The 22,233-nt window shown below is 41.2% G+C and overlaps 1 protein-coding gene across 1 annotated transcript in view; it reads left to right on the plus strand.

Moving 5' to 3' along the window:
- LOC126203838 (uncharacterized) overlaps positions 1-22,233 on the plus strand; it is a 477,198-nt gene that overhangs the window by 442,687 nt on the left and 12,278 nt on the right. The window contains exons 2-3 of the mRNA XM_049938213.1: positions 14,142-14,291; positions 17,959-18,086. Of these exons, the coding sequence (XP_049794170.1) occupies positions 14,142-14,291; positions 17,959-18,086 (278 nt within the window). The remainder of the gene's footprint in view (positions 1-14,141; positions 14,292-17,958; positions 18,087-22,233) is intronic.

Here is a 22,233-nt window from a genome sequence, read left to right on the forward strand (position 1 = left end):
CAAAATGCCAAAGCGTAAACGCATATCTACACCTACATGGATACTCTGCAAATCACATTTAAGTGCCTGGCAGAGGGTTCAACGAACCACCTTCACAATTCTCTATTATTCCAATCTCGTATAGTTTGCGGAAAGAACGAACACCTATATCTTTCCGTACGAGCTCCCTTATTTTTTCGATTTCCCTTATTTTATCGTGGTGACCGTTTCTCCCAATGTAAATCGGTATCAACAAAATATTTTCGCGTTCTGAGGAGAAAGTTGGTGATTGGAATTTCGTGAGAAGATTCCATCGCAACGAAAAACGCCTTTCTTTTAATGATGTCCAGCCCAAATCCTGTATCATTTCTGTGACACTCTCTCCCGCGATAGTAAAAAGGTGCTGTCCTTCTTTGAACTTTTTCGATGTACTCCGTCAATCCTACCTGGTAAGGATCCCACACTGCGCAGCAGTATTCTAAAAGGACGGACAAGCGTAGTGTAGGCAGTCTCCTTAGTAGATCTGTTACATTTTCTACGTGTCCTGCCAATAAAACGCAGTCTTTGGTTAGCCTTCCTCACAACACTTTCTATGTGTTCCTTCCAATTTAAGTTGTTCGTAATTGTAATACCTAGGTATTTACGGCTTTTAGATTGGACTGATTTATCGTGTAGCCGAAGTTTAACGAATACCTTTGATCACTCATGTGGATGACCCTCACTTTTCGTTATTGCCGGCCGGATTGGCCGTGCGGTTCTAAGCCTACAGTCTGGAACCGCGAGACCGCTACGGTCGCAGGTTCGAATCCTGCCTCGGGCATGGATGTGTGTGATGTCCTTAGGTTAGTTAGGTTTAAGTAGTTCTAAGTTCTAGGGGACTGATGACCTCAGAAGTTGAGTCCCATAGTGCTCAGAGCCATTTGAACCTTTTTTTTTTTTCGTTATTTGGGGTCAACTGCCAATTTTCGCACCATTTAGATATCTTTTCTAAATCGTTTTGCAATTTGTTTTGATCTTCTGATGACTTTATTAGTCGATAAACGACAGCGTCATCTGCAAACAACCTAATACGGCTGCTCAGATTGTCTCCCAAATCGTTTATATAGATAAGGAACAGCAAAGGGCCTATAACACTACCTTGGGGAACGCCAGGAATCACTTCTCTTTTACTCGATGACTTTCCGTCATTTAATACGAACTGTCACCTCTCTGAGAGGAAATCACAAATCCAGTCACATAACTGAGACTAAGTTTCATATGCACGCAATTTCACTACAAGCCGCTTGTGTGGTACAGTGCCAAAAACCTTTCGGAAATCCAGAAATACGAAATCGATCTGAAATCCCTTGTCAATAGCACTCAGCACTTCATGTGAATAAAGAGTTGTGTTTCACAGGAACGATGTTTTCTAAACCCATGTTGACTGTGTGTCAATAGACAGTTCTCTTCGAGGTATTCATAATGTTTGATCACAATATATGTTCCAAAATCCTGCTGCATATCGACGTTAACGATATGGGCCTGAAATTTAGTGGATTACTCCTAATACCTTTCTTGAATATTGGTGTGACCTGTGCAACTTTCCAGTCTTTGGGTACGGTTCTTTCGTCGAGCGAACGGTTGTATATGATTGTTAAGTATGGAGCTAATGCATCAGCATACTCCGAAAGGAACCTAATTGGTATACAGCCTGGACCAGAAGACTTGCTTTTATTAAGTGATTTAAGTTGTTACACTACTCTGAGGATATTCACTTCTACGTTACTCATGTTGGCAGCTGTTCTCGATTCGAATTCTCGAATATTTACTTCATCTTCTTTTGTGAAGGCATTTAGGAAGGCTGTGTTAAGTAACTCTACTTTGGCAGCACTGTCTTCGATGGTATCTCCATTGCTATCGCGCAGAGAAGTTATACCGCTAACATACCTCACATATGACCAGAATCTCTTTGGATTTTCTGCCAGGTTTCGAGACAAAATTTCGTTGTGGAAACTGTTATAAGCATCTCGCATTGACTTCCGCGCTAAATTTCGAGCTTCTGTAAAAGATCGCCAATCTTGGGGATTTTCCGTCTCTTTAAATTTGGCATGTTTGTTTTGTTGTTTCTGCAATAGTGTTCTAACTCGTTTTACGTACCAAGGAGGATCAGTTCCGTCGTTTGTTAATTTATTTGGTATAAATCTCTCAATTGCTGCCGATACTATTTCTTTGAATTCAAGCCACATCTGGTCTACACTTACTCGTATATTATTTATTTGGAATGAGTGGAGATTGTCTCTAAGGAAGGCGTTAAGTGAATTTTTATCTGCTTTTTTGAATAAGTATATTTTTCTCTTATTTTTGGAGGTTTTGGGGATTACAATATTCAGTGTCGCTACGACAACCCTGTGTTCACTAGCCCTTGTATCGGTTTTGATGCTCGTTATTAACTCAGGATTATTTGTTGCTAAGAGGTCAAGTGTGTTTTCACAACGATTTACTATTCGCATGGGCTCATGAATTAACTGCTCGAAATAATTTTCAGAAAATGTGTTTAGCCCAATTTCGGATGATATTTTACGCTTACCTCCGGAATTAAACATGTATTTTCGCCAACGTATCGAGTGTAAATTAAAGTCACCACCATCTATTATCGTATGAGTCGGGTACGTGTTTGAAACCAAACTCAAGTTTTCTTTGAACCTTTCAGCAACTGTATCATCAGAATTGGGAGGTCGGAAAAGAATCCCTTTGTTATTTTATTCGGGTTGCCAACAATGACCTCTTCCCATACTAGCTCACAGGAAGTATCTACTTCAATTTCTCGACAAGTTAAACTACTTCTAACAGCAAAAAACACGCCACCGCCAACCGTGTTTAGCCTATCCTTTCGGAACACCGTTGGTTCTTCGCAAAAATTTCGGCTGAGCTTATATCCGCCTTTAGCCAGCTTTCAGTGCCTATAATGATTTCAGCATCAGTGCTTTCTATTAGCGCTTGGAGCTCTGGTACTTTCCCAACACAGCTGCGACAATTTACAACTGTTATACCAGTGGTTCCTGTCTCTACGTTCTTCCTGTGTTCTGTCTGCACCCTTTGTGACTGAAGCTCTTCTTGTGTTTTCCCGAGACCCTCTAAGCTAAAAATAGCGCTTTTCAGACGAAATTCCCAGCGTTAAAAAAAAAGACGAAACCATATACTGAAAGTAGTCTGCACAATTTGTTCGACAAACAGTTTCCATTGCAAGTTGTCACCAAGAGTCACAGTGGCAATCGACGAACACATCGTCGCCTGACTGTACCATCCGGAAAATAATCCGATATTATCGACATGTCCAGTGTTTTTGAAGTCTTTGACCGGATCACCAATGTAGGCAATAGAAGGGAGCGGGAAAAACTGACCTGTTAAAACCGATATACACTTAAGCCCCAAAGAAACTGGAATAGGGATGCGTATTCAAATACAGATGTCCACAGACAGAATAATACGACGCTGCGATAGGCAAGGCCTATGTAAGACAACAAATGTTTGGCGCAGTTGTTAGATCAGTTACTGTTGCTACAATGTTACAGTCGGCGCACGAGCGATGGGACACAGCATCTCTGAGGTAGCGATGAAATGGGTATTTTCCAGTACGACCATTTCACGAGTGTACAGTGAATATCAGGAATCCGGTGAAACATCAAGTCTCCGACATTGCTGCGTGCGGAAAAAGATCCTGCAAGAACGGGGCCAACGACGACTGAAGAGAATAGTTCTACGTGACAGAAGTGCAACCCTTCCGCAAACTGCTGCAGATTTCAGTGCTCGGGCATCAAGAAGTGTCAGCGTGCGATCCATTCAACGAAATGTCTGATCCATTCAACGAAATGTCATCTATAGGGACTTTCGGAGCCGAAGGCCCACACGTATACCCTTGATGACTGCACGACACCAAGCTTTACGCCTCGCCTGGGCCCATCAACTTGACGTTGATTGTTGATGACTGGAAACATGTTGCCTGGTCAAACGAGTCTCTTTTCAAATTGTATATAGAGGATGGACGTGCACAGGTATGAAAACAATCTTATGAATCCATGGACCACGCATATCAGCAGAGGACTGTTCAAGCTGGTGGAGGTCCTGTAATGGCGTGGGGCGTGTGCATTTGGAGTGATATGGGATCTCTGATACGTCTAGATACGACCCTGACAGATGACACATACGTAAACATCTTGTCTTATCACTTGCATCCACTCATGTTCATTTATATTCCGACGGACTTGGGCACTTCCAGCAGGACAATGCGATACCCCACACGTCCAGAATTGCTACAGAGTGGCTCCAGGAACAATTTTCTGAGTTTAAACACTTTCGCTGGCCAGCAGACTCCCTAGTCACGAACATTATTGAGCATATCTCGGATACCTCACAACGCGCTGTTCAGAACAGACCTCCAACCTCTCGTACTCTTGCGGATTTATGGACTGCCCTGCAGGGTTCATGTTGTGAGTTCGCTCCAACACTACTTCAGACATTAGTCGAGTCCATGCCACGTCGTGTTGCGGCACTTCTGCATGCTCGCGGGGGCCCTACACGATATTATGCAGGCGTACCAGTTTCTTCGGCTCTTCCGTGTATTTCTGTCTCAATAACTGGTATTTTTCGGTATTTGTTTGATCTCAGCTATAACAGGTTATTTCTATTTTTTACTAATACAGTAACTGGGTAAAGAAGCCGGTATATCAATTTTCGATAGTAGTAGTGCGTAACTATGTGTTTCTTAAATAAAACTTTTCTCAAAAAACGTATACTGTATGTTCACAAAATTTCCGTTGTTTTGAAACATTGGGTTATTATAGAAAACGGGAAAAGTAATCACTGGTATTCCAATAGCAGTGTTGTCAGTTACCATCGGGCAGCAAACACTTGACATAAGAAACTGTACAGCATTGCTGAGACAATGACGTGTCTGTTGTCGTGTGGCATAACTTATTAGACGATGCTCACGCACGTGCAGTGCTTGCTCCTACATGCTCCATACGGTGATTTCTTGCTGTCGTCGCCGAACGTCGGTTGTATTGAAGAGTGGCACCATCCTTAGTCTGGAAGTATTTTACCAAGTCCGGTAGCAATGAAGTACTGTACTACATTTGCTTCAAAAGATTACAAACGGGAGGCGGCACAACAAACTTGCGACATCATATAAGAAGAAAATACCCACACTGATCCGTGGAAGAGAAGGTAAACTTAATATACACTGCGCAACAGAATTAAAGGACCCGTAATTCCCGCCCCATTGCGACGCTTAAGTTCGGAATTTGGCTCAAAGGTGCTACAACCATCCTCTGTAAGGGTGAAAAATTGTGGTGCCCTGTGACGTCGCCCATCCCTTCAAACTCTCAGTGTGTCGACACTTGCGAAAAAAACGAGGCCGCAGCTCAGGGGTACAAGGTAGATTAAAGTTGCCACATTGGCACCAAATTTCACCATAATTCTGCCCAAAACCACCGTGGACGGGTCACACGATCGAGAGGTCGTCACACCCCCTCTTACATTTCCTCCCTTGTTTTGACGCCTCTGAGACACCACGGTTGAAATCATACGGGTTTTCTTATGAATGGGTCGAGGAAAAGACACACCGCGGCTCAGAATCGCCACGAAAAGGTCGCAGGGGGCGGCATAAAGACCGTCAATGAAACTGTGGCAGTGATATTTTTCACGTATTTGCGGGATTTCAGAAATTATAGACTATAATAAACTTGCAGTGGAACAGACCAAGGATGCTGAGCTACGACAGCTGTTAAACGACCCGTCTACAGGTCTGAAGTTCGAGCAAATTCTGGTGCCTAACTCCAAGCTGAAGCAGTGGTGCCACTTTTCTCAAAGCAGGCCGAGACCATTCATTTCAGAAATATTGAGCAAGACGGCATTCGACATTGTCCACACACTATCGCACCCAGGAGCCAACGCTACAATCGAGCTGCTGAAGACCGCTGTGTGTGGCCTTCTATGAAAAGAGACGCGCGCCTTTGGGTACGTTCCTGCATTCCTTGTCAACAAAGTAAAGTAAGACGACATGTGCGTGCTGACATTGGAGATTTTCGAGGTACCTCTGCTAGATTCGCACACGTTCACGTGGATCTGGTTGGACCTCTCCCACAGTCAGAGGGTTACAGATATTTGTTTACGGCCCTAGATAGGTGCACAAGATGGGCAGAAGCAACTCCAATAGTCGATATTTCAGCCGAAACTACTGCGAAGACGTTTCTGTGTACGTGGGTTGCCCGTTTTGGATGCCCCCTTCATGTCACAACTGACCAAGGACGTCAGTTCGAATCTACGTTGTTCCTCGAGCTATCCAAAATACCGAGCGAGGTGGCGCAGTGGTTAGCACACTGGACTCGCATTCGGGAGGACGACGGTTCAATCCCGTCTCCAGCCATCCTGATTTAGGTTTTCCGTGATTTCCCTAAATCGTTTCAGGCAAATGCCGGGATGGTTCCTTTGAAAGGGCACGGCCGACTTCCTTCCCAATCCTTCCCTAACCCGAGCTTGCGCTCCGTCTCTAATGACCTCGTTGTCGACGGGACGTTAAACACTAACCACCACCACCACTATCCAAAATGTGCGGTTTCCAACGCCACCACACGACTACCTATCACCCTGCCAGTAATGGTATGGTCGAACAATGGCACAGAACACTCAAAGCAGCATTGATGTATCATCAAGAGAGATGGACGGAAGCATTACCATTAGTGTTGTTAGGCCTGCGGATAGCTCACAAACCCGATATTGGTGCATCAGTTGCCGAGATGGTTTACGGCGAGCCGCTACGGGTTCCTGCAGATTATTTAGTACCAACCTCACTACCTGGATCAGAGGGCCTCACACACTGGGTGCAGCAGCTAAAACGTCACTGCACAAATATACGTTGCCCGCCACCTTCTCGCCATGTCAACCGTAAGATGTTTGTACACAAAGACTTATACGATTGCTCTCACGTAATGTTGCGAACAGACTCAGTCAAATCGCCTTTACAACCACCATATACCGGCCCATTTCAGGTGCTGAGTAGAAATTAGCATACCGTGGACATAATGTACAATGGTGTTCCGACAAAGGTATCGACTGAGCGTGTCAAACCAGCACGGGTTTTACCCTCTCCGACCTCTGACACCACGCCTGTGCATCAACACATGATGGGCGCAGAGCATACCGAAACACAGCTCAGTACATCGTCCGAGACAGGTGAATCGCCACCACAAACCATAACGTCACCGCCCCCGAGACACCCGACGCACACCAGAGCTCGACGTCGAATAAAATTCAAGTATCAAGATATCCCTGGGGCTCCGCACTTTAAGGGGTGAGTTTTTTTCTGGTCATGTGTTGTTTTTTTATCTTTGACGTAAGACTATAGAGTCTCCTAGTTTTTGTTACTTCTCTGTTGTTGTTTTTTTTTTAGTTTCTTCTCATTGTGAGTTCTTGCGAATAAATATTTTTTCGTTAACACATACACCGGACGGCTACGCAATTATTTGTTGTAGGCCAGTCGCCTACAAAACCATCTACCCCTTTCCCTGGGGCGTTGATTCCCACACATTTCGCGGTCAAAAACAACGGTTCACAGTGCTCGCACTCACAGTGCGACCGCAATTTTTGCTCTTCTGTACAGGTTCTAACCACTAGCGACCGTTCAAACCCACTCGACGAAATTTCAACGTGACACAAAGCAGCTAAGGGTGCTTGTGGCTTTTTCAGTGCTCCTATATTGTGTCCTCTTGTGGCGTTATCACCAGGGGTGTGACATTGACACATGCGTGAATAAAACGCCAGATAGTCGCTCAGAGACTCCCCAGTTTGGGAAAACCCTTGGTGCCACCTGCCAACATTTATTGACAATTTTAAAAATGTCCTTGTCCGGACAGAACCCATGGCGAGATTACCAGGCGCCTGCAGGCAGGCTACACTGCTGCTCTTGTGCCTGATAGTAGGTCATCCTGGATTGTAGTCGGTCAATAGGGTTTCCAATCTGCAAGCGCCTAGGACATCATCAAAGGTTCTTCCATACAGATGCATTTTTAAAATTCTAGTAAACCTGGACAGGTTTTGCGTGTGTCTGTGTTGCATTCCCCCCGTGAACATGCCACATGAGGACACAAAATAGGATTGCTGAAAAAGCATAAACACCCAGATCACATTCAGATTTGGTCGTACAGTTTTGAACAGTCTCTAGTAGTCCAAAATTGCAGTCTCGCTGCAGGTGCTATCACGTTCAATGGGGATACAGTCCCACTATGACGAAAGGGTTGAAGTGCCTCAGGGGTTCACCAGTGTCAAAGGCCGTGAAGAACGTCTTCTTGTTGCCTATAGCACTGCGAACTGTCGTTTTCGACCGCTAAATGTGTGGGAATCAACGCCCTAGGGAATAGGGTGGTTTCATTGTCGCCCTTTAGGCCACCCCCTGCGGCCTTTTCGTGCTGATTGTGAGCTGCGATGTGTCTGGAATGTTTTCCTCGGCCACCTGAAGGAAACACCGTGATTTAAAAGGTGACGCCGTGGCTCTGACCTGCATCACAGAGGCCTCAAAAGAAAGGGGGGAAATATGGATGAAAGGGGGTGTGACGACCTCCAAATTGGGTGACAAGTTCACGGTGGCAGTGGGTAAAATTATCGTGAAATTTGGTACCAATGTGACATCACTAACCCCTGTTACACGCCACATGAACTGCAGAGTTATGGCCTCCATTTTTAATGTATCGACACGTTCCTGTATGGAGCGACGTCGAGCACGAGGGTAACGTCGCAGGGTGCCACGCTTTTGCACCATTACAGAGGAAGGACGTACGCACCTGTGAGGCACATTTCAAAATTAAGCGTCGCAGCAGGTGGGAATTACGGAGTTTCGAAAAAGTGATCCTTTAATACTTTTGTGCAGTGTATGTATTCGTCAACATGTTTCCACGTTGTAAAAGACCGTATATACAGATGGCATCCTACAATTTATAAGACTGTTTTAATGTGAAGGATGATAGTCGAAAATTATTATGTTCTGCTTGGGCAAAGTGTATTTCGTGGTGGTCAATTTGGCTGGTCAAGCATGACTCCATCTCTCCATGGTGATCCTGTTCTACGTTCATTAGCTATGAGTTGGAGAATTTTCCTCCTCGAGATGTAATCGCATGTGGGACATTTATGGTACCTCACGCTGAAGCTGTAATGCACACGGAGACTTGTGGCACATTTTTTGTTGATAAACCCGTGTGTGTACAGACTCGACACATGTTTAAATTGTCCAAAGACGATACTGTATTTGTTTTCGCAAGAAGTGGTAGACAAGGCCGCCTCAAGCCAGTCGGAGGCAAACAAATCTGGATGATCTGATCGTCAATGAGTGGTTTCAGATGGATGTGGCGCGCCTGACGAAACTTGGAGGAATCTTTTCCTCGTCGATTGACACCATTATCAAGGACGTAGGTGGCGTTACATGGTATTAGTGTGATGTCTCCTGTGGGTGACCAGTTCTTTATCCGGTTTACTTTCGTTTTAAACATATTTTTTTTATTTCCATATAATACGTGCAAGGACAGGGTTGTGTTACATGGTACTAGCGTGGTGTCTCTTGAGGGTGAGTAGTTTTCTACTCAGTGTGATTTCTTTTTAAACATATTGATTCAATTTCATGTAATATCTGAAGGAATCATAAAAAAAGCTACTTTCGCAATTTGTAGCACTAACAGATGCTATATACTACAATGTGTTAACAATTATCTGATCAATCCTGAAATCATTAGTCAACACTAAAATTAGCTACCACATTTGATTATTATTAACTGTATTAGCTGAGTACTGGCGTTGTTCAGGTAAGTATTTGTTCCTGTTCTATCTGTCTCTCCTCCCCCACCACCTCTACTGTTCACCTTCTCCAACCTCTCAACTCCTGTCCATCCCTTGCTGCACCTCCCTCGGTCCATCTATGGCTCCTCCTCCCTCTGTCCATCTGCTCCTGCCCCATATATCTCCTTCTTACCCCGTCTCACTGTTCATCTGTTCATCTGTTCTTCTTCACTTTCGTTGACCATCTCCTCTTCCCTTTCTCTGTCCACCTCCTCATCTCCCCTTTCTCTATCCTTTTCCCCCTACCCCTCCCTGCCTGTCCATCTCTCCTCCACCCTGCTCTCTCAACGTTATCAACCCCACCCCAATAGGAGGTTGCTGTGTCTTACCCCCACAGTATTTCTTTCCTGTAATACACTCCAGGAAAATGAAAAAGAACACATCGGCACAAGTGAATAAGATCTGTTATAATTGCACGGGACACTACGAGAGGGCAGTGCATGTGACGATAAAATGCGCCACACTGTGGACGCACCAGGAACTGCGTTATCAGCTGTGGAATGTTGCAAGCTGCTCAGCTGTTGTTCACCACCAGAGCCGGTAGCAGCCAGTTTGCCATGGTATACGGAGCTCCCTGTGTGTCTTCAACACTGTCAGCATGCCACAGCAGCTTGTACGTGAACCGTTTGTGCAACTGATGGAGTTTGAGCGAGGGAGGCTGGATGGACATACCGCAAAATCGCGCAACACGTCAGGCGAGAGGTCTCCACAGTGCATCGATGTTGTCGCCAGTGGTCAGCAGAAGGTGCACATGCCTGTCAACCTGGGTCCAGACAACAGCAATGCACAGATGCACACCAAGACCATGGCACCTTATGAAGTGCCCTAAGGACCGCATCGTCACTTCACAACAAATTAGGGACACTGTTGCTCCGGGGATATCATCAAGAACCATTCGCAACCGTCTCCGTGAAGCAGGGCTACTGTCCCATGTGTCGTTAGGGCATCTTCTGCTCGTGCCCCAACATCGCTCAGCCCACCTCCAGTGGTGTCACAACAGGCGTTTATGGAAGGGCGAATGGAGACGTGTCGTCTTCAGTGATGAGAGTCACTTCTGCCTCGGTGCCAATGATGGTCGAACGCGTGTGTGACGTCGTGCATGGCAGCGCCAAAATCTGGAGTGTGTACAACAGAGGCACACAGGACCAACACCCAGAATCATGGTGTGGGGTGCCACATCCTACACTGGCCATTCTCAACTGGTCATAATAGATGGAACATTGAACAGTGAACGGCACATTGAAACCATCATTCAACCGGTCTTGCAACCCCTCGTACACCAACAGGGCGACATGCTTTTCCAACAGGACAATGCATGTCCACATGTTTCGCATGCCACCCAGTGTGCTCTTCAAGGTGTATGCCAACTACCCTGCCCAGCACGATCCCCAGATCTGCCCCATTCAGCATGTTTGGGAACAGATGAAACGTCATCTTGCGCCATCTGTCTTTGTGAACATGTGTTGTATACATCCCCAAGAGTGTGTCAATAAAATTTCCCTCTGCTAGGTCGACGAATTCATGGTGTTCTTTTTTCATTTTCCAGGAGTGTATGTCTACCAAGTTTGGCTGAAAATGCCCCAATGATCTTGAAGGAGCTCTTTACCCACAACTTTGTCCGCATATGCACGTCACATATATTCCACATATTTAATGCACATCTCTAGAAAATGTTGCCTTGCAGTTTTGTTTTCATGCAGCTTAATGTTTATGATGTCACATCTCCTCAACTATGAGTAGTACAATAATATAATTTTGCAGGTATATCCTGTGGTATATATGGACACTGTGTAGAGTTATTGTTGAACAAAGCTTCACGTCATTTTTATGACAATTGACATTAAGTAGAAAACAAGAATGATTATCATGCATAAAAATCTGGTAAAAATATGCTCAATTTGTCAAAATATTTGACTCTCTCTATTCTCGAAGGCAACCCCTCAATAAGCATTATATTCCTGACAGTTGCTGCATTATCACTGTCTATTGCAAGGACTAAAGGCAGCCTGCCACTACCTCCTCAATGCAGGTTATCACCACACAGGGTCCATAGCACTGATGAACCATGGAGTCCCTAACCAGCAATATACCGAAAAAAATTTAAACTTATTATTCTAATTCCATTTAACACCTGAAGGTAACATCTAACAGAATTTTATTTCACTAATTTAGACATCAGAAAATGCTACGTATTTTGATTTTGTAGTCATCATCTGAGAAAATAATCTACATGTTACAAGAAACCAAAATTACCTGTCTCAGCTGATTCTTATCAGCTCCACTGACAGGGGAAACCACTGTTTATGAATAATAAGGCTATGAATTTAAAAAACTGCAATACAATTTTTGGACTGTTACAGCAGATATATACGTAGTGAAACTGACCAAGTGAACAGGATGCCACTATTCTTACTTTCACTAAATGGGAGGAATAAGGTAGCAACTGTTCCAGAGTTCTACCATCACAAGAAGTACAGGTGAACAGAACTAGCAATTGCCCTCTTTACCAGGCATTGGCATGTGCAAATTGTCATGAAATTGGTTATAAATTATTACCACCTACTTTAAATAGTGAAATGCATTGTGTCATAAAGTATAGATATCTCGAGAGAGCACAAATTCATGGTACATTCCACATTTCTGTGCTACACAGTAAAACTTCAATAGACACCGATAGCGAAAGCCTTATCTACATTGTTCTTAGTGTGTGGAAGCTGGAAACCTAACATTGCTACAGTTGGCAGGAGAGAATGAGAGCACTGGCATAACTGAATGAGTTACTCATTGAGACATACATGACAGAAATGTAAGACAGTATCACATGTACCCCATAATGACAATACAGTTCTCCCCACTTTCAAATTGTCAGCTTATTGTTGAAGATATTTTGTAAGAAGAAATTTACACCTTGTTGAATATTCCAGTCTCAATCTTTAACAACCAATAATAAGAAGGGCTTCTTTTATTTATTTATTTATTTATTTGTTCATATAACTCTCTTTTTCATTGCATAAACTGAAGGCAAGCCACTGGACAAAAAATCCGTTTACCTTTTGGTTTTACAACAAACTGGATCCATACCATAAATATTTACAAGTGTGAGTGCACACTGTACATGTACAGATTATTTCTACAACTGAAAGGATGAATTACATTTTTTCATACACAGCAATGAATAAAAGCAGTTTTTGCAGTATGTAGGAAGTCACAGATTTTTTAAAACATATGTGGTTCAGAGAAAGATTTTATGTCTGGGTAATCTGTCAAATGGTGCTGTTCCTGCATGATATACACATATTTGGGACAATGTCATTGTCCAATGATTAATATGTATGTCACTGTTTGACCTGTTACTGTAAACATGGACAATTTTGAGTAAAAAACTTTCCTCAATATGTATTTTTTAACATCCATAGTTTCCTCTGTTATATAAATATAGAGGAGGGCTATGATTTTTTGATCTCTGAAAAAATGTTTACATAGTTTCCTGTGGCTTGCTTGATTCTTATAACTGCCTTGCCTTTTGTTTCCCGAAAACTGTTCCCGTCCGGTGTACATTTCCCCAGACAGTTATACCATACTTTAGTCAGTAATGAATGTATTCTCGCTTAGATGTGTTCTTTCAATTTCCTTGTAAGACTGGGCCCTGGATATCTGAGTAATCAAAATACAGCTGGTGTGTAGGTTGTATGTTAAATGTTGCATTTTGTTTCAATAAACATCAACATCCTTGGTTCCTTATAACAATAGTTAATTTTTAATACCACTCAGGAAGTGATTTATGACAGATATTGCTCCTTGTTAATAAATAATGTTGCTCACTGCACATTAATGGAAATTCTCCCTAGTAAAGGGAGCTAGGAATGAATTGAATCAGTGAGTTATTGACTGAATAACATGTTAAGCACCATTCCAGCTTCTATTGCCTGAAAATGAGGTTCACAGAAAGGACACTAAATTATATTAGGAAATAGGATGCTATGCCCATAATTGGCAATTATTTGCAATGCAAATGGTGAAAGACTGTTGCTCCTTTTACACCATGTTTCTGTCTGCTACTGAATAAAAACTTTCTTCCAATGGACATATGATTAAAGATTTAATATTTTACAAATATATTTCTGTTGAAAGTGCACTTTTTTTTTCGAAAATGGGTACCAAGTTGTAAACACTTCTGTCATAATGGCTTGCAAACTTGTTTTTAAAATTCTCAATTTTCGAGCTATGACTTGTAAAAATCATTAATTTAAATCATTTTCTTATTGTTATCATTAATAATAATTAAGTTCACATTTTGTTCTCAGATGAAGCCATCTCTTAGCATTCTCATCTCCACTGTGCTGCTGCTTGTGCTGTTAGGCACTGTCTCACCTTACAACGACGACAGGCCAATCTACAAGTGGAGTCCACTGTGGTTCAACAGGTACTTCCGAACAGCCAGCATGATTAAAAGGGTGAGTACTGTAGAAGGATTCAAGTTTACCTGTAGAGTTGATTACTTATATTACAGAACTGTGTTTCCAAACAATAATAAAACTAGACCTGTAACAGAACAACAAATGAAGAGAACTTCCATATGTGTGGCCATATTCAAGCTAAAATTTTTTGATACAGCATAACGAATCAGTAATATTATGGATTGAAACTTAATTATGTTCTGAGTAGTGATTACTAAAACAACAGACACAGAAGAAGGAGACCTTTTATATGGCATGATGAGATACATTCATTCTAGCTTTATTTTCAGTTATTTCTGCAAGTAGTGTCGTGGCCATAAGGAGCCTGCTGAAACTTTTAGCCTACATTTGAAAGTTAAGTCCTGCCAACTTTTCATTACAGGTGGTTTGGAGAGGGCAATATGTTAAGCTTAGGTGATAATTGCTTTATCAATTTAGCTGAAGTGAACTGTTTCATCACCTGCTTTGCTGTTGTTCCAGTTTATTCAGAAACTTATTTTCTATGATAGTGAGACAGATTCTTCGACTTGCGCCATAGGGTGGTGGGGTTTCGGGTTCCGCTGGATAGGTCAGGAGTCCACTACATACAGCAGGCAGCTATACGGGTAGCAGGGGTTGTGTGGCGTGGGCTGGGCGGTTTTTTAGGTTAGATGGCCTTGGGCAAGTACAGAAACGGCAACAGCATCAAAGGGTGTGGGGCAAAGTCAGGACATGTGGGGAGCAAGCAGCAATCGGTGTTGTAATTGTAAACTGTCGAAGCTGGGTTGGTAAAGTACCAGAACTTCAAGCGCTGATAGAAAGCACCGAAGCTGAAATCTTTATAGGTACAGAAAGCTGGTTGAAGCCAGAGATATGCCAAAAATTTTACAAAGGCATAAATGACAGATTGCATGCAACTGGTGGTGGCGTGTTTGTCGCTGTTAGTAGTAGTTTATCCTGTAGTGAAATAGAAGTGGATAGTTCCTGTGAATTATTATGGGTGGAGGCTATACTCAACAACCAAGTTAGGTTAATAATTGGCTCATTTTACCAACCTCCCGACTCAGCAGCATTAGTGGCAGAACAACTGAGAGAAAATCTGGAATACATTTCACATAAGTTTCCTCAGCATGTTATAGTCTTAGGTGGAGATTTCAATTTACCAGATATAGACTGGGACACTCAGATGTTTAGGATGTGTGGTAGTGACAGAGCATTTAGTGAAATTATAATGAATGCACTATCCGAAAATTACCTCGAGCAATTAAACAGAGATAACATCTTGGGCCTACTGATAACAAACAGACCTGAACTTTTCGACTCTGTAAGTGCAGAACAGGGAATCAGTGATCATAAGGCCGTTGCAGCATCCCTGAATATGGAAGTAAATAGGAATATAAAAAAAGGGAGGAAGGTTTATCTGTTAGCAACAGTAATAGGAGGCAAATTTCAGACTACCTAACAGATCAAAACGAAAATTTCTGTTCCGACACTGACAATGTTGAGTGTTTATGGAAAAAGTTCAAGGCAATTGTAAAACCCTTTTTAGCCAGGTACATGCTGAGTAAAACTGTGATGGATGGGAAAAACCCACCGTGGTTCAATAACAAAGTTAGGAAACTACTGCGAAAGCAAAGAGACCTTCACTGCAAATTTAAACGCAGCCGAAACCTCTCAGACAAACAGAAGCTAAACGATGTCAAAGTTAGCGGAAGGAGGGCTATGCACGAAGCGTTCAGTGAATTCGAAAGTAAAATTCTATGTACCAACTTGAAAGAAAATCCTAGAAAGTTCTGGTCATACGTTAAATCAGTAAGTGGATCGAAACAGCATATCCAGACACTCTGGGATGATAATGGCATTGAAACAGAGGATGACACATGTAAACCTGAAATACTAAACACCTTTTTCCAAAGCTGTTTCACAGAGGAAGACCGCACTGCAGTTCCTTCTCTAAATCCTCGCACAAACGGACAAATGGCTGACATCGAAATAAGTGTCCAAGGAATAGAAAAGCAACTGGAATCACTCAACAGAGGAAAGTCCACTGGACATGACGGGATACCAATTCGATTCTACACAGAGTACGCGAAAGAACTTGCTCCCCTTCTAATAGCCGTGTACCGCAAGTCTCTAGAGGAACGGAGGATTCCAAATGATTGGAAAAGAGCACAGGTAGTCCCAGTCTTCAAGAAGGGTCGTCGAGCAGATGCGCAAAACTATAGACCTATATCTCTGACGTCGACTGTTGTAGAGTTTTAGAACATGTTTTTTGGAGTATCATGTCGTTTTTGGAAACCCAGAATCTACTATGTAGGAATCAACATGGATTCCGGAAACAGCGATCGTGTGAGACCCAACTCGCTTTATTTGTTCATGAGACCCAGAAAATATTAGATACAGGCTCCCAGGTAGATGCTATTTTTCATGACTTCTGGAAGGCATTCGATACAGTTCCGCACTGTCACCTGATAAACAAAGAAAGAGCCTACTGAATATCAGACCAGCTGTGTGGCTGGATTGAAGAGTTTTTAGCAAACATAACACAGCATGTTGTTCTCAATGGAGAGACGTCTACAGATGTTAAACTAATCTCTGGCATGTCACAGGGGAGTGTTATGGGTCCATTGCTTTTCACAATATATATAAATGACCTAGCAGATAGTGTCGGAAGTCCCATGTGGCTTTTCGCGGATGATGCTGTAGTATACAGAGAAGTTGCAGCATTAGAAAATTGTAGCGAAATGCAGGAAGATCTGCAGCGGATAGGCACTTGGTGCAGGGAGTGGCAACTGACCCTTAACATAGACAAATATTGCGAATACATAGAAAGAAGGATCCTTTATTGTATGATTATATGATAGCGGAACAAACACTGGTAGCAGTTACTTCTGTAAAATATCTGGCAGTATACGTACGGAACGATTTGAAGTGGAGTGATCTTATAAAATTAATTGTTGGTAAAGTGGGTGTCAGGTTGAGACTCATTGGGAGAGACCTTAGAAAATGTAGTCCGTCAACAAAGGAGGTGGCTTACAAAACACTCGTTCGACCTATACTTGAATATTGCTCATCAGTATGGGATCCATACCAGGTCGGGTTGATAGAGGAGATAGAGAAGATCCAAAGAAGAGTGGCGCGTTTTGTCACAGGGTCATTTGGTAAGCGTGATAGCGTTACAGAGATGTTTAGCAAACTTAAAGTGGCAGACTCTGCAAGAGAGGCGCTGTGCATAGCAGTGTAGCTTGCTGTCCAGGTTTCGAGAGGGTGCATTTCTGGATGAGGTATCGAATATATTGCTTCCCCCTACTTATACCTCCTGAGAAGATCATGAATGTAAAATTAGAGAGAGATTTGAGTGCGCACGGCGGCTTTCCGGCGGTCGTTCTTCCCGCGAACCATACGTGACTGGAACAGGAAAGGGAGGTAATGACAGTGGCACGTAAAGTGCCCTCCGCCAAACACCGTTGGGTGGCTTGCGGAGTATAAATGTAGATGTAGGTGTAGATGTTAATAAACATTGCTGCCCTAAATTCTGACACATTGTTTTGGCTATTAATACTGATTATTATTATTATTATTATTATTATTATTATTGCTGTTGTACCTACATTTAATTATTTTTGAGGTTTTAACCTGTATAATTTAATATACCTGAGTCATGGAAGTTTTTATCTGTTGTTAGGCTGACATAGAAGAGCCACAGGTCGCAACTGAATGTGTGACAACTGGAAGACGTTGCAGTTACTGGGGAATGAGGCTACCCTGCTGTGGAACAGGAGCATGTTTAATGGGACACTGTGTTCCATTACAGTGAGTAAAAGAATAATTCATAAATCAATAGAATGTGCAGTTAAAAATATTAAGAAGTCAAGTGAGCACAGTTGCAGATAAAAATTCAGTTACATAGGAAAAGAAACATTCACAAATCAAAGTTCACATTGCACATCAACAGATAAAATCATTATATTTATGGACATAACACACGATGATTCCAAAGTTTGGATACATGCACAATGTACTACAAAAGTCACAGGACAAAAGCAATAAACAAATTTACAGTCAAATACTTAAGAGTTTAAACTGTTTATTTAGTAAAAATTTGATACATTTCTCACTTCATCAGTCCAAGGAAGTGTTCTACCAACACCGTTTTTATTTTCTCTGTCACCTTTCTGTATCTCACCTAACAAACTGAATCTTTAACTGTCCAGAAACATTTTCATTTCTAGTAACAGGAAGTTATTACGAATAAGGTGGATCAGGTGATATTGAAATTAGGTTTTTGGTAAGAAACTGGTGATTACTTGCTGCTAAACAGCTGGGGGAGGGGCTTGTTGCACTGCAGCAGGGGAAAAACATGAGAGGTGAAGGAGTCTGAGGAATCTGGTGTATCCAAGCAAGCTAGTGATTAAACACTTCATGACAGAATACTTTATTTACTGTTCTACACACAGGTATTAAGAAGTTGTGAACAATAACACTACTGAAAAATATGATCAACATTTGCAGATCATTTGGTCTTGAGGTCATGGCACTAGGATGGTTTTAACTCATCTCTTTCAGAAACAAGCGAGAAAAGCTAACCTAAAGACACACAGACAGTGTAGAAAGTAGTACATCAATTCAGGATTCAAAACACAAATACACACAAAGGGAATAATATCAATAACTTATTGTCCATGACATGCTGCCTGGAAATATCTTCATAATTTCATGCACAGATGTAATTATGAAACCAGACAACTGAATTCTCTGCAATAGCCAATTAGTTTTCTCAGTTGCATCAAAATGACAAAGACAAAGCATCTTCCATTGTTATAAGAAAAGTTATTTATAAGTACAAGCATCTGTGAAGATAGATGAATATATAATCAATTGATCACTCATTTAATTTTCATCTCCTCTTCTGCCCTTCATGGTCTAGGCAAAATGTTTGTTCTTTCTCATTAAAATCATAATTATGTGAAATGTGAATTTCAAATTTCACATAAATATGATTTTAATGACTCCCACTTCAAATATTCCATTTACCTGGTATTATGTTGCGTTTGGTTTTGAAGAATCTTTAAGTCCTATGTTTCATCGAACTGAAATGACATACTGAGAATTGATGTCAGGTATGAGAGATCCAAATGATGTAACCTGGACATGGAATGAGTTTTAAAGTTGGTTAATCTCAATATATTTGCATTATATTATAGTTGACTTGTACCAGTTTCACAATTCACATAGGTGTATGTGCGGGTGGATATGTGTGTGTGTCCGAGTGTGTACCTGTCCTTTTTTCCCCCTAAGGTAAGTCTCTCCGCTCCCGGGATTGGAATGACTCCTTACCCTCTCCCTTAAAACCCACATCCTTTCGTCTTTCCCTCTCCTTCCCTCTTTCCTGACGAAGCAACCGTTGGTTGCGAAAGCTTGAATTTTGTGTGTATGTTTGTGTTTGTTTGTGTGTCTATCGACATGCCAGCGCTTTTGTTTGGTAAGTCACATCATCTTTGTTTTTAGATATATTTTTCCCTCGTGGAATGTTTCCCTCTGTTATATATATATAAAAAACAAAGATGCTGTAACTTACCAAACGAGAAAGTCCTGGTATGTGATAGAGACAATAAAAAACACACAAACACACACACAAATATTCAAGCTTTTGCAACCCAAGGTTGCTTCATCAGGAAAGAGGGAAGGAGAGGGAAAGACGAAAGGATGTGGTTGCAAAAGCTTGAATATTTGTGTGTGTGTGTGTGTGTGTGTGTTATTGTGTCTATCACATACCAGCACTTTCTCGTTTGGTAAGTTACAGCATCTTTGTTTTTTATATATATTTTTCTCACATGGAATGTTTCCCTCTATTACATTAACATATATAGTTACACAAACAGTACTTTTGACAAAACTGTTAATTATTTTGGAATTAATTACGGGCTGGCTTTGCTAACATGTTTCTGACTATAGCCAAATAGATACTTTAAGATTACTAGCATTTCCTCTTCCAAATGTTTACAATTAATACAGAATTTATATTTGTTTATAAGTCAACTATAGAATTTAAGTTATCAAACAATTACTGATTTCACCCTATAATGAAAGATACTAACTAGGAATAGTCAAAATAAATTGGGAAATCAATTACATACACAAAACTGAGCACAAAATTAGATCTGGTTAAATTCTTTAAAACTGGGGGCCAACATTTCTCTTTTATGAAAATGCAGATTATGTTCACGTATGTTAATGGTAAACTGTTAAAAATGAAAAAATGAATTTAAGGAGGCAAATGGAAAAACAAGAGGGGAATTAAAATATCCCAGTTTGCTTCGTCACAAACCTGGTTACTGCATTTGAGCTTCAGTTTCCCCCTACAGGGTTTATCATGCACACTTCTCTCCATCACCATTACTTCCTACAGTCAGCTTGTTCCTTTCCTAGATTAAAATCCAATGTCTTCTATATGTAGGTGCTACTGATGTTACTTGAGCCTTCTATCACTTCTTCATAAAACATCTTCATAATTACAAATTCAAAGCACAATATTTTGTATTTTCTACAGTATTTCATATGTAATTGGATGCTGATTTTATTGAATATCTCATACATTATGGGGAAGAGGCTGATTAGCTCGCAGCACACATACAACAGATTAGTTGCAAGTTTCTCTTGTACTACTTTTCCTCCAACTTTAACCATTTCTATTGAAATGCTAACATATCAAGGTATCGACCTTTCTTCACACCTTTAGTGGCTTTATACATCACACCTGACATTATTTCAGGAATTCCACTGTTACGAATCTCTCTCTCTCTCATTCATCTCATGAACTACACTAAATGAATGTTGAAGGAAATGTTGGAATAACTGTACAATTTTCTCTTGTTACTAAGCACTCTGCAAGCTTACAGATAAAATTTATTGTTTACTACATATAAACTAATATTTTTTCTTCATACTTTGTTTATCCCATTAAATTTTCAGTGTAACTTCTCACAACAACCTGCAGTAATATCAAACGAGTTTTGCTTAATTCAACACAGTTTATCAAGTTATTGTTAGTTAGAAACTGGCCCATTCTTTTTTATTGCTGCTTTGTTCCCTTTGTTTTCTTTCGTAGCTTCTACATGCTCTTGTGTTTATATAAGTATCTTTGTTAAATAATTACCCTTTTGTTGAATAATTTAATACATAAAAATTTATATTCCTAAAATTTCTAATCATCTATACTATTGCTCATATTATTCAATAAGCATTTTCTTCTAGCTTTGCATGTACTGTTACCCTGCTTCTTTCAAGTCTGTGATAATTTGCAGCGTGGAAGTGGTTAGCAACATCATATCCTGTACAACTTATTTACTGTTTGATAAAGTATAGTCAATATCATTTTTATTTGCATTTGGTCCTTGCCAAATCCATTCTCTATTTGTTTTCTTCTTAAAGAACGTGTTAAGGGCAATCAAGTTGTTAGTCTTGGCAAATTCTACTACTGTAAACACTCTGTCTTCGTATCATACCCCAAGGTTCTCACAAAACAATTGCTCTTTACATTTTGTCCTACTTTCCCATTATGCCTTATCATCATCTTGTTGTAGAATTTGCTGTCACTTATCAATTTATGTACGTATCTGTGGAGGTGTTTGTTTTGCCTCACTGGAATTTAAGCACATTGGTGCATACATTTGAATGATTTCCACAGGACACTTTTTTTGCTTATGTTTCACATGGATCATGTTATTCTGTGAGAGCTCCCTTGAATAATTGTGATACAGTTTTGAATTTTCTTGTTTACAATGAAGCCTGCACATGAATGTCCTCCTTTTGTTCCTCCATAATAAAAAACACATCCCGATTTTAATTCAATTTGGCCTTTGTTTATCTTTCAACACTCCTGGTAACCCTTATGTCTCCTCACTTGATTCTATGTAACCTCACTTTCAGCTCAACTAGCCTGACTTCAAATTCTAGAGTT

This window comes from Schistocerca nitens, chromosome 9 (genome assembly GCF_023898315.1).
Source record: "Schistocerca nitens isolate TAMUIC-IGC-003100 chromosome 9, iqSchNite1.1, whole genome shotgun sequence".
Lineage (NCBI taxonomy): Eukaryota > Metazoa > Arthropoda > Insecta > Orthoptera > Acrididae > Schistocerca > Schistocerca nitens.